The sequence below is a fragment of the Haemaphysalis longicornis genome, unplaced genomic scaffold, assembly GCF_048455015.1.
Source record: "Haemaphysalis longicornis isolate Haplotype H1 unplaced genomic scaffold, Haemaphysalis longicornis Haplotype H1 scaffold_1, whole genome shotgun sequence".
Classification (NCBI taxonomy): domain Eukaryota; kingdom Metazoa; phylum Arthropoda; class Arachnida; order Ixodida; family Ixodidae; genus Haemaphysalis; species Haemaphysalis longicornis.
In genome coordinates, this window is record NW_027526203.1 from 216,303,169 (window position 1) to 216,315,706 (window position 12,538).

Sequence of the window (12,538 nt, forward strand, 5' to 3'; positions counted from 1 at the left end):
CGCAGCTTCTTCAAACACTAAAGCGGCGGATTTGGTCGCCACTGGTTGCAGCGAGCGGCAATGTAACCAGTGCCATTCTACAGCAAAGTGCTGCCCATTGAAAACTGGCATGCGCAGTCAGACACACTAGCAGAGCGGCGATTAATCATTATCAGATAGGGTGGCGGGGCCAGTGCGCACGCATCCCCAGAATGCCGCTCGTTGCTTCTTGTCTGCATCCCTAGACAGCAGCGCGACGCAATTCGGCCACCGCTCCCATGCTCTGTTTACTTCTGCATAGACCTGTATGTCAATCTCGAAGATACGCGGCTTGAACTTCACATTGTCGCTGATGCATTCGGCGCAACCAAGATCGTTGTCAACTTCGACTTGTACAGGACGACAGGCGAGGATGATTAGCACACCACTACGCCTGCACCTCACTCGACTGTAAACACGTGGGGCCACTGCTGACGGTGAAGCCGTGTTGCACGGCACCCCAAAACCGCGCCAGTGCACTTCACTGGCACCACAGAAATTTCTCTGCACTGGTGCCTCCCACATCTTTAGAATCGAATGGAGATACCCTTTGGGCTGCCTCGAAAACCATGTCAACTCGGGCTTTCTCCCTACCAAAACTGATGTGAGCGTCGAAATCCTTGCCTTGTAGGCTGTTTTGGAGCAGTCAGGTGCAGGAGAACGTAATTGTATCAACACTGCGCAATATGCGCAGCTGTCTCACCCCTGTATACACTGCATACAAGAAGCTGACTCAGGCACAAGTTTCAAGCAGGTCTTGAAATGCACCACGGTCATTTCAATCCGATATCTGTCAATTGGCAAAAACACATTTCAAGCACTCGCATTTCGATAAGCAAAGGCAGAAAATGTTCATGCTGTGCTGTATCGTAGCTACGATGCAAAAAAAAAAAAAAAACTCCGTTTTTACTAACTATCGACTTACCCTGATCCAGCGCAGCGAAGACCAATCCAAACCTGGACGACGCTGCAACCAGGTTTACGGCATCGGCGCTGACTGATGCATCCCCCGTTGTGACGTTCACCGTGCGGACTGGATGGAACAGGAAGTCCTGTGGGGCGAAAAGTGTACGCAGGAGCGTTAAGGTTGCGCCAAATGAATCGAGCATCGGCGCAGACAAACGGGAGGGACAAGGGGCGACAAAACGGAGGCGTTTGGGTTGAGCTTCTGCCTCCCTTTCGTATGCGTCTTTTGCGCGCTGTTTGCATCAGCGGAATCAAACCAACCAGGCCGCATGTCACGACTTCTAGAGTTCGGGTTACTTGCGGAGCTAATCAGTAGTGCGAGGTGAAGTTTGGAGAGTCCGCGCAAGAACTCACCGGGTTGGCCCTCGCAGATTCCGGACCAGTCGCCATTTTCTGAACGGATGAGAGTTTCAAACACGAGAAGCTTCACGGCTTTTTGCTCTTTCCAAACTTCTGCGAAAGTACAACGAAATTTCACACCAAACGTTGCTCCCACAACGTCGAAATAACCGAAAACTTAACCGCCTTCTCGAAATGCGCCATCACAAGAGGAGAGCAAGGTGGTGAATTTGCTGTCCGCGCCAAGTTCGGCGGGAGGGCGGGAGGGTGCCACGGTACATAGTTAAGTTTTAAAAGATGAATGTATTGAGTAATTATAATACTTTATTATTATTTAAAGAAACATTGTTTTTATATTAACGAGCATTTTAGTCATTGAAACGTAAATACCGCTGACGGCTCTGACCACTCCGACAGGCAGCAGCGCCGTAGCAGCCGTAGCTCCGCGCCGGCGGCGCCATAGAGTTAATACTACTGGCGGCGCGCTGCGGCGCTGCTCTTCCTCTTGTTACATCGAAGGCTTAGCAGCGTTCTGTGGTAGGGTGAAAGAATCCGTGGTCGTCTAGGCGAGTGACAATGCCTGTTGCAGACAGTTCGTAAGTACAGTGACTTCTAATTGGGAGTTTTGAGACGTCTTGAATACCTTAGTCTAATAAGGTGCTTTCTTCTTTTCCCAGAAACCAGCCCAGCTGGGCTGATCGTGTCGAGCAGGGTGAAGGTAAGCAGCTGTTTTAGCGCTGGATAGGCTTAGTGCGTTTGTTTTTGGCCTCACGTCTAACATACTTTCATGGATTCTAGCTCTGTCCGCGGCTCTGTTCACTGTACTAACTACCGCAGCGTCTTTCCCAAAAAGTACGCGTGTGCGTACTGCCGGTACTTGGCGGGTGTAGCGAACGATCTTTCTCCGCAGATGTGCCGCTGCCGTCCCTTCCGCCGGCCCAGGTGAGAGATCGCGAAGCTGATGTCGCCGATGGCGAAGAGAAAGTCACCACAGAATATCGTGAAGACGAGGAAGGGAGGAAGGTGAAGGTATGGGTGCCCGTCTGTTGCGTCAACTCACGCGATATGGCAGTTTTCTCGTGAGCCTTGTCTCGACTCGACACCTTCATTTATTTGGTGGTGACAATTACAGGTGCTCAGGCACTACAAGATCGAACGAAGGCAAGTTTCCAAGTCCGTGGCGCGGCGGAAGGTGAGTGCTTAGTACATCCACAACGTATTTTCGTCGCACGGAATGGGATATGTGGCGCAGTCATACCCCTGTCACACGGCAAATCTAATGTCATTCAAACTGAATGACATTAGCTGTAAATGACATTCGGCTCGGCCGTGCGGGTCTACACGGCGGAACAAATGTCATTTGATTGTGATAGCGGTGACGATTATAGCGAGCTTGCAAAACCGCAAAATTACATTTCAAACGCATATAGAATGTTTTCACACGTAATATTAAAAAAAAAACGTAACAAAGGAATATTTTTTAAAATAAAAACAAGAAAACCACCGATTTAGGTGACATCAGTAGACGTCACAAGTAGACGTCACAAAAATCCGGATTAGGGTAGCGTGCGCACTGGGGACGAGATTTTCTTTTTTGTTAGTACTTGCTGGTCTTTCTTTATTAGAACAATACAGAAAAGACAATATAAGTTTACTGGCAGTTTTTAGAAACAGTATTCTTTGGTTTGTTACTGAATTTTCCTGTCTAGGGACGCGCTACTGCTGTCGAGGCTAATCATTCGGCCGCCAACTGAGGTGTAACTAGGGTCCCTAGAAATTGTGCTAGTCTGCCGTCCGCGCGCTTTCTCTATGGGAAGGCGTGTCCGCGCCGCTGATGCACGCACAGCGCTGCGCAGAGGGCGCTGCGAGCAATCGGAGCGCCCGAGCGGCCGGAGCAAGAGCGGCCGCAGGCCGGCCTGTGCCGTGCGCTATACTGCCGCTCTGCCGCGGAACGCGAGCGCGCATCGGGGTTTGTCGGCCACTTAGAGGGGTGAAATGGAATGGTACGAGGTACATCAGCTCACAATTGAAGGTAAGATAGTACTATAAGACCTTTTAGTTTCACGCCCCGAGTTTTTCGCGAATTGGGCTACGGAGCCTCTTTGCGGCCGTTGAATTTCGCGAGTGAGACCGAAGGATGAAACCGCAGCAAACAGCGTAGCCGTTTCACTACCACCGCTTGGACCATTATTAAAGTAAAACTTTCTATGTCTCACTGATGGCCTATGTCGCCTCGAAAAAGCACTGCGGGAAAGCCAACTGTCTCTGACGACGGTGATGTTTGTGAGTAAAGTGAGAGGGAAAAAAAAAAACGCTTCCCGTGATCAGAATCGAAGCTGGCTCCATCGCGTTTTGAAGCCGACGTCGATCTCAATGCGCAATTCCAACATGGTCAAAGCAATTTGGATTTGGAGAGGAGTGCATGGATGTGCACATGTAATTAGTCAGAAAAATTATCCACTCCTCCACTCCGCAACGATGGTTGAACACGAAGCTTTCTTCGCGTGAAATCAAACGGCAAAGGGTCGATTTCAAATCCGGCGCGATCATAAGTCCAAAATGCGTGCGAGTCAAAGTGAAAGCTCAATGAGTAAAAGTCAAAACTCAGACGACAAGGAAGCGCTCACAAGAAAGCTTCGGTTCAACCACCAATGTTCAGACAGTGAGATCCCGTTCAAATAGAACTCCCTGCGGCACCAGAAGCTGTGTTTGTTCCACATCGAAACTACCGGGTGATTCCCGAACGTCATTGACGGTGACAAGCACGCAGCGCCGGCTGGTAGGCTGACAAGAAGAAAAGCGAAAGCTTGAGTAAAATGTTGTGCCAGCAAAAACTTGTTCCTATATACTTTGGGCAGAGTGCGGGGGGAGGGGGGATAAAGCAACGTATATATGGTCATGACAGTATAAATAAACCTCAATATTTTTACTCCTTGGTTTCAAACAGCAACGATTATATGATTGGCCATAACACAAATATTCTCCCGTTTTGCTTTCCCCGCGTTCGTCTCGCAATTCTCTCCGAGTGTGTGGGTGATCAAAAAGAACCTGTGTAATGACTTGCAAGCGAAGTTACTGATTTGCAGCCGGGTTTTATTAAAAATCAGTTTCACGTACCCAATGCTGGCGAATGTTTCAAATCGTGGTATTCACGAAAATTACAGGCACGCAGAAGAGGTTTGATAGTACCCAAATTTTTCAAAATTTCGAGGTAAGCGGAGTGTTGGGTTAAGCGAAATGCGAAAAATGTATGGCCAGATCACTGGAATAAGAGCTAGTGCTGGTAACAAACGCTCCAATGCACAGGGACGCTTCCGGAATACAGGCAAAAATAATTTGCAGAAAAAACAATTTTTTAGGTATTGCGGAAAAAGAACTGCGTGATGCTCGCCTGTTTCGCGTTCGCATCTGGTCCCAAAAAAGTGTTCTCGAGCTTCTCAATGCCGCATCAACTGTTGGTCGCCAACGCTATATTCTACCTTTGCTGTGAAGCAGGCAAAGCATATGTTTTTCTTGTTCCTGCCGTTTTGGGGACTTTTTGAGACACGTCGTCGTCCACATGATCAGAAGCGTCTTCCCCAGCTATATCAACGATGTAGGCGCCGGACAGCACTCCGCTAACGGGACATCGGCCGCGCACAGTGCGTACCCCGTGCAAATTTGCCGTTCGCGACGGTGTTCGGCGCGTAATGGGAGCTAAGCTTTAACCGAGAGCTTATCAGCTGCCTGCAGCGGATGTTGCATTGCGTCCTATTGTCAACATTTCGAGATATCCGTGATCCCCGAAAAGACGTTTCGAGACAAAGGGTGGAAAATGTCGCCTATGGCAGGTATATGCACGGCAAAAAAGGTTTCGACTTAACCGATATTTTGAGATATCCGAGTTCGAGTTATGGAGAAATCACTGTATCTGATGACTGAAGGTGATAAAACTTCGTATGCATGTGCACACGTCTTGTTTTTTTATTCGGCATTTACATTTAACAGATTCCCAGCTGTCTGGACGTAACTTAGGGGGCCGCGAAGACGTGCGCTTAAGGGTCTCCAGATCAACGATGCGAAAGGTCAGGAGGCACCGCTTCGAGCTGCTTTATTTACATACACGTACAGGGGACAACATCTTGGGAAACTTGCAAAGAAAGACGGTTCCAAAGAGCCATAGAAAAAAGCGGAGCGCCGCCACACATCACACACATTTTCACGCGCTGACTAATCCACCAGTTAACAACGGCGGGGGTATTCACAAAGAACGGTTGTTTACTAGCTGAAGTCCCGCATGATATTTCCAAGCTGGAAAACGATGCCTTGCCGGCAGTGTTCCCGAAGCCCCCGAGTATGTGTCGAAATCGGTTCGACACATACTCGGGGGATAGCATAGCGACACGATTCCGCGGTTTTTACAAGGCTCGATCCTTCATAATACGCGAAAACTTACTCCTGTCACTTCACGCATCGGTTAAAACTCTTTGTACTGGTAAGAACCAACTTATTCGGCTAATCTGGTTTGTCGACAGAAACGGATAGTGTTCGAAAAGGGGCAGCTAAAATGGGCTGAACCCGTCTAGCAATAGGGCAGAACTACGAAGGCAGCAGCGACACGGCACAGCGCCGTCCGCCGCAGCCCATCGCGCCGGCCGGCCACCGCGCTCCGATTGACTGCAGCGCCGCCGCTGCATGCATCACGGAGGAGCCCCCTTCGCGGCCGGCGGACGGCAGACTAGCACAATTTCTAGGGACCCTAGTGTAACTGAGGTCCGGGACCTCAGTTAGCCGGTAAATGTCATTCGCCTTGAATGTCATTCGGTATTCTCGTGTAGCGCCGAATTAATGACATTTAGAGTGAATGTCATTTGCTGTAAATGTCATTAGATCTGCCGTGTGACAGGGGTATTATAAGCCGTGGTTAGAGGCCTTTACCGTTACGTCCTGACGAAACTGTTTATTGTGCAGGGAGCCGGCAAAGTAGGCTGCCGGCACTGCGTCACAATTGGTTGTTCGTGGCCATGTGACCATCTTGCCGACATTTTGTTTGTGTGTTTTTGCTGGCAGTCTGTATTTGAGTCTCTCGCCCAATTGCATTGTTTCTCGCGCATTCTTTATTGATATGTATTTTAAATTAAGTCAACATCTAATTTAAGCAACCTCAACGCATAAAGGCAGTTGTCGTGTAAACTATAAGGACGAAATGCTGCAATAGAATCTATCGTCGCATTACTAGAACGCATTTGTTAGTCGGGAAGTGCGATAAACAAGTATGCTGCTCACAGCAACCAAAAAAACAAGCAAAATCGTGTGTGCCATCAAGCATTGCCAGCTAGAGGTGCAAGAGAGAGAGAACGGTATTCTGGGTGCATCATGCCTTATAATTTGCTGATTTCTACCAACCCCCGCACGAGGCACCTTGAGTAATCTTGGTGACGGTGTTGACGACACCGCGGACCCCGAGCCCCCACAATCACGCTGTAACCGACCGTGGTAATGGGTTTTAAGGTGAAGGGTAGAAACCTCAAACGGTGGCCGTCTGAGCCCAGGTCAAGCTCCGGCGGATGGGCTCCCTGTCTGTTTACCAGGCAGTGAGCTCCGGTACCTCTTTGACCATCAGGGTAAAGTCAAAGAAGAAAGTACCCCCGTCCCCTGCTTCTATACTATGATATATTGCATTTTCTAACCCCCCCCCCCCCCCCCCCCCTAACGTGATCGGCCCCCAAAAAGGGGCTGCACCGAAATTTTTTTTCCTCCTTTGCAATCAATTTCTCTCCCAAATCCTGATAGTTTCTCGCGGTTTTTGATCATGGAATCTCTTGACAAGACAAAGCCCATCACTTCCTAGTCTGTGTTTCTAATCTCCAAGTTTCTTGAAAGCCATATCGGAAACTCACAACGGGAGAAGTTTTGATAGAAGTAGAAAACAAACAACAATCCTCTAACCTCCTCAAGCAAACGCGCATGGTAGATATTCACATCAAGATCACGCCCCATCGCAGCCTCAATACCTGCCAGGGCGTGATCTCTGATCGGGATCTAATGAATGAGACTGAAGCAGATCTGCTCGAGGGCCACCGAGATCAGGGCGTGACAGCAGTGAGGCGAATCACCATACGCCGAAATGATGAAATAATTCCAACCAAGCACATAATCGTGACACTTGACTGCTCAAACCTTCCTGAGTCAGTCAATGCAGGTTTCTTGAGATGTCCAATCTGACCCTACGTGCCGAACCCACGCCGCTGTTTCAAGTGTCAGCGGTTTGGGCACGGCACAACCTCTTGTCGTGGTAAATTGACGTGCGCAAAATGTGCAGCACATGATCATCTAACTGACAACTGTAAATCTGAGAACTTCACCTGTGCAAACTGCCAGGGACCACACGCTGCCTATTCTAGGAGCTGTGAAAAGTTCAAACAGGAAAAAACAGATCGTTGCCTTGAAAGTCAACGAAAACATCACCTTCCCAGAGGTGCGAAAGAGGTTCACCTCTTTCCCCCTGGGGAGGTACGCCGACGCAGCTCGCCGGGGGGCGGAGCGGCGTCTTGTTTCGGCGGGGACCCAGTACCGAGAGTCGGACTTAGTCCACCCCCCCCCCCTGGGTTGCCTCTTGCAGCCCAACCCGCCTCCGCACCGCTCGCTGAGCCAACAGCGGCTGTGGTGGCATCCACGTCCGGTGGGGATGCTGCTGCACCCACCGTTTCCTCCTCTCCACCTGCCCGAAGCACACGCGAGGGCTTGGAGGAGATGGAGACGGAGGAAACCGCAGCAGTTCCCACCTCCGCCGCACCGCCTGTGCCACCCGGGGCACTCCCGACGCCCTCGGCGGTCGCGGCTCAAACGAAGGGCACCAGAAAGGGTGCCAAGTCTGGGGGGTCCGGTACGCCGGGTACCCCTTCCAAATCTGATGACGAGATGGATGTGGGACCTTTCTTGTCTGCTTTCCAGAGGAAGGAGCGGGTCCCTCCATCTAAACCTCCAGAGAAGGCAAAAAAGCCCCTCCCAAGAGTGCAAGCCCCGAAAGACCTTACGTAAATAGTCAAACTCCAGTAGCTCTAACACATCATAATGGGAAGAGAAAACATAGTTCAATGGAACTGCAGAGGCCTTCTGAATAATCTTGACGATGTGAATGAGATTCTGCATGCCAACCAGCCAAGTTTAATGTGTGTCCACTGTCCAGGAAACACATCTGAATTCCAAGAACACAAATTTCTTGAATAGTTACGTGGTATACAGAAAGGACAGGGCTGGCTGTACACACTCTTCTGGCGGTGTGGCCATAATCGCCCGCAAATCCTTAGCATGCCACCCTGTCACCTTGAACACCGTCCTTGAGGCTGTAGCCGTCCGCATAATAATATTTAATAGGTTGATAACGGTATGCTCCATCTACATCTCTTCTGATCTTGCACTCCTGAGCTCTGACTTTGAGGCGCTGGTCGACCAGCTTTCTGAACCATACATCCCAACAGGCGACTTCAATGCACACAATTCTCTTTGGGGCTCTTCTCGCACGGATGCCCGAGGTCACCTCATAGAGAAGTTTTTAACATCCTCTGGAGCATGCCTTTTCAACAAGAAACAGCCTACATACCATAACACAGGTCACAACACATACTCACATCTTGACTTGGCTATTGGTTCTGCAATTCTCTTTCCATGTCTTGAGTGGAGTGTGGGCACGGGCCCATATGGTAGTGACCATTTTCCCACTTCATAACATATATAGGTACAGGCCCGAGCAGTCCATCTTCCCATAAAAGGTTTAATGAAGCAAGAGCTAACTGGAATACATTTACTGAGACATCCAAACTACACTACACGTCCATAACACACCTACACGTTGAAGAAGCTACCCAACTGCTCACGGCGCACATCCTCGACGCCGCCGAAAGGTCCATTCCCCACGCCTCTGTTGCCCCGCGCAACCAGCGGAGGCCGTGGTGGAATGAGGACTGTAGGCGGGCGCGAGAGGCCCAGAACAACGCGTGGGGTATCCTTCGTCGGTACCCCACGTCGAGTAACCTCATCTTGTTCAAACGGGCCAAGGCGTTCGGAAAACGTGTGCGCCAAGAGGCAAAACGCGATAGTTAGCGTACATTCATAACATCAATTAACTCCTACACAGACGCACAGAAAGTATGGACATGAATATGCAAACTCAAGGGACATCAAACACACAGCCTGCCTCTGGTCAGTACAGCAGGGGACACACTCGAAGACCAGGCTGACACACTCGCACAACACTTCCAACACGTTTCCAGTTCAGCACACTACACAAACACTTTCATGAAACGCAAACTCGTGGCCGAAAAGAAGCCTTTACATGACAATGACAGGTCAGCCACTTCTTAAAACTCTGAGTTCATGCTTCATGAGCTGAGGGGTGCTCTGAGCACGTGTAAACCCTCAGCTCCAGGCCCAGACAACATTACATAAACAATGATACAGAACTTGCACACAAACACTCTTGTAACACTTCTTCACCTTTTCAACAAGATATGGCTTTCGGGGCACATTCCAAAGTCTTGGAGTGATGCCATAGTTGTAGCATTCTTGAAAGAAGGGAAGGACCCTTCTCCCGCTAGCTATCGACCCATTGCCCTGACCAGCTGCCTGTGCAAGCTTCTCGAGAAGATGATAAACCGGAGGCTCGTGTACTTTTTGGAGTATAACGGCCTTCTTGAGATCTGCCAGGCAGGCTTCAGGACGGGGAGATCCACAAACGATCAACTTGTGGCACTAGAGTCATACATTAAGGATGCCTTCGTGCATAAACAGTATTGTGTAACTGTGTTTTTCGACCTCGAGAATGCCTACGACACCGCTTTGGCGCTACGGGATCTTTAGTGACCTCAAGTCATTCGGTGTCTCGGGTAACATGTTAAACACCCTTGTTAGTTACCTGTCAGAAAGAACATTTCGAGTAAGAATTGGTTGTGCACTCTCAAATGTTTAGGTGCAAGAAAATGGCGTACCGCAAGGTGGCGTGTTGAGCTGTACCCTCTTCATAGTTAAGATGAACTCCCTTGGAAAGGCATTGCCACCTACAATCTCTTATTCCATGTATGTAGATGACGTGCAGATATCTTTTAAAGGGACAGACAACCGATTTTTGTCGCGTATATGTTCTCTAGCTCATATGAAAGCCGGCGTTTTACATAGCCCGGTAACCACAAGCAATTTTTAAACAAGCTGGCGGAAATAATTTTAATTTGGCAGCAAACTTTCTGAAATCGGAAGGGTGGCGGTTCGTAGTGTCGAAACTTGACACTACAATATGTGTCCCTGTCACGTGACCTGCAAACCTAGCAGCTACTGTAACTGCTGAAACGTTCATTTAAGTATAGAAAACCTTTTAACACAAGTATTTGTACAAGCTTAAATAGTATATGGATTTATAAATATTACTTTGAAAATTCTAAAGACACGCCGCCCGCCGCCGCTGGGTTGCTCTCAGTGTGGCTAACTGAGCCACCATGCCCAGAATCAACGGCAGCGTTCAGCAAACAGACCTAGCGAAGGAGCTGTGATGATTCTGTCAGGGTCAGGGGCGTTTGTTCTGCCAAAATATTTGATTTCAGTCTCCAAATACGCCAACGGCAGCTTAAAAAAAAAAAAAAAAAAGAATGTCGCGCCCGGGGACAATCGAACTTCCCGCCTCCACAACGTGAAGACAGATTCTACCTATCGTTTATCCCAACAGATGGCGCATTCGTGCAAAATAGACCCTTGCATTAAAAAAAAACACAGAGGAACAGGAATGCCTACGATTCAAACTTTTTTAGCTGGGAACAAGTTTTTAAATATCGGTTTTCATTTCGCATACAGACAAAAGTATGTTGCCGAGCTACTCTATGTCATGGTTGCCAGCATTAGTTTTGGGAGGGACACATACACTCGTAGATCAAAAAATTCGATTTAAAAAGTTCTAGAGCGTTATCAGCAAAACCGTTTCTCATCAAGGTGCTTTAAGTGATGCCCTTTCATTTGGGATAGAGAATATATACTCGACAAAAATCGGTTTTCTGTCCCTTTTTTTGCCGTACGTGTACTGCGGCGGTTTTCCGTCCCGCAAGGTCTTTGCCGTACGGGTACGATTTCGAGCATCCGTTTTAAATTTCGCGCCATATTAACGATGCATGCTCCCTAGAGGGTGCTGCCACCTCCTGGGACTTACAAGAAGTGTTTGAAATTTTATTGTGCTACCTTCTTGCGGTGAAAAACAGAACTCTCTGGCTTCGGCGCATTACGGCGTCTGTACGTGTCAACGCGTTTCATGGTTTCAGTTTCGCCACGTGATTGCATCGGAGGCGCGCGAAACTTAATCGGCGCTCGCTATCAGGGGCGGCGGAAGTTGATTTCGATCTATATTGGCGCTGCTCTTATCTTGTTTATTACCCACGCTCACTAGGTATTCTTGCCCTCCTTGCTTGGAACTGAAGTAACCTAATCGGAGACTCGGTTGCGGGGGCGGCGGAAGTTGATTTCTATCTATATTGGCGCTGCTACTAGCTTGTTTATCACAGGCGCGCATGAGTTATTCTCGCTCTCCTCGTTTACTGGGTTGCCTTCGAGTTCTTCAGATGCACGGCAAAGCGGCGATATGGCCCAACGAACTGCCCGCTCTGATGACACCGACCGCGATGACTCTTCTGACTCTGAGTTTGCTCCTTTAACCGAGTCTGAATCGGAAGACAGTCTTTCTTCGGAAGAAGACAGCTCATTTTCGGACATGCGCTTTATGCGTGCAGACTGCGATAAGGCACTGTGCGTAGACCCGTGTTTCAAGGAATACCACACTCTGAAATACTATTGAACATTTTTCAGTTCTAAGTGATGCTGACCCTAAAATACTGTTCCTGATAATTTTTTACCATTAAATCCTGACTTAAGACATTTTGTACATTCCAAATCCGCAATAAACTAATTTCACCACCAGGGAAAGTTTTTTTCAAAAAAATTCGACCCTCAAAGGGTTAAATCATGTAATATGTCAACATGCGAACGTCAAGTCCAGCTCGGCGTCAAGAAACTTGCCGGCTGGGCTGACAAGAATGGTTTTAAATTGAATCCTGTAAAAAGCTCCTGCGTTGTGTGTTCTCCAGGAAGCGCGGGGTCCATATGGACCCAGGCATTACTCTTAATGGCGTGTCGCTTCCTGTGAACAAGGAGCACAATTTTCTAGGTGTGGTGTTTGACCACAAACTCACATTCATCCCACATA

At 48.8% G+C, this 12,538-nt stretch overlaps 2 protein-coding genes across 7 annotated transcripts in view; one reads left to right on the forward strand and one right to left on the reverse strand.

The window, feature by feature from the left end:
• The window catches only part of Nup214 (nuclear pore complex protein Nup214), a 221,979-nt gene extending 220,402 nt beyond the window's left edge, over nucleotides 1-1,577 (reverse strand). For all 6 annotated transcript variants that reach the window (XM_077673352.1, XM_077673339.1, XM_077673343.1 and 3 more), the window contains exons 1-2: nucleotides 1,339-1,577; nucleotides 944-1,070 (exon numbers count right to left, since the gene is read on the reverse strand). In XM_077673352.1, the coding sequence (XP_077529478.1) occupies nucleotides 944-1,070; nucleotides 1,339-1,374 (163 nt within the window). In that variant the 5' untranslated portion in view covers nucleotides 1,375-1,577. The remainder of the gene's footprint in view (nucleotides 1-943; nucleotides 1,071-1,338) is intronic.
• A 222-nt stretch (nucleotides 1,578-1,799) lies between these two features.
• Nucleotides 1,800-12,538, forward strand: part of LOC144141899 (eukaryotic translation initiation factor 3 subunit G-like) — a 33,133-nt gene continuing 22,394 nt past the window's right edge. Inside the window, exons 1-4 of the mRNA XM_077673371.1 lie at nucleotides 1,800-1,919; nucleotides 2,001-2,041; nucleotides 2,234-2,352; nucleotides 2,456-2,515. Coding sequence (XP_077529497.1) covers nucleotides 1,900-1,919; nucleotides 2,001-2,041; nucleotides 2,234-2,352; nucleotides 2,456-2,515 — 240 coding nt within the window. The 5' untranslated portion in view covers nucleotides 1,800-1,899. The remainder of the gene's footprint in view (nucleotides 1,920-2,000; nucleotides 2,042-2,233; nucleotides 2,353-2,455; nucleotides 2,516-12,538) is intronic.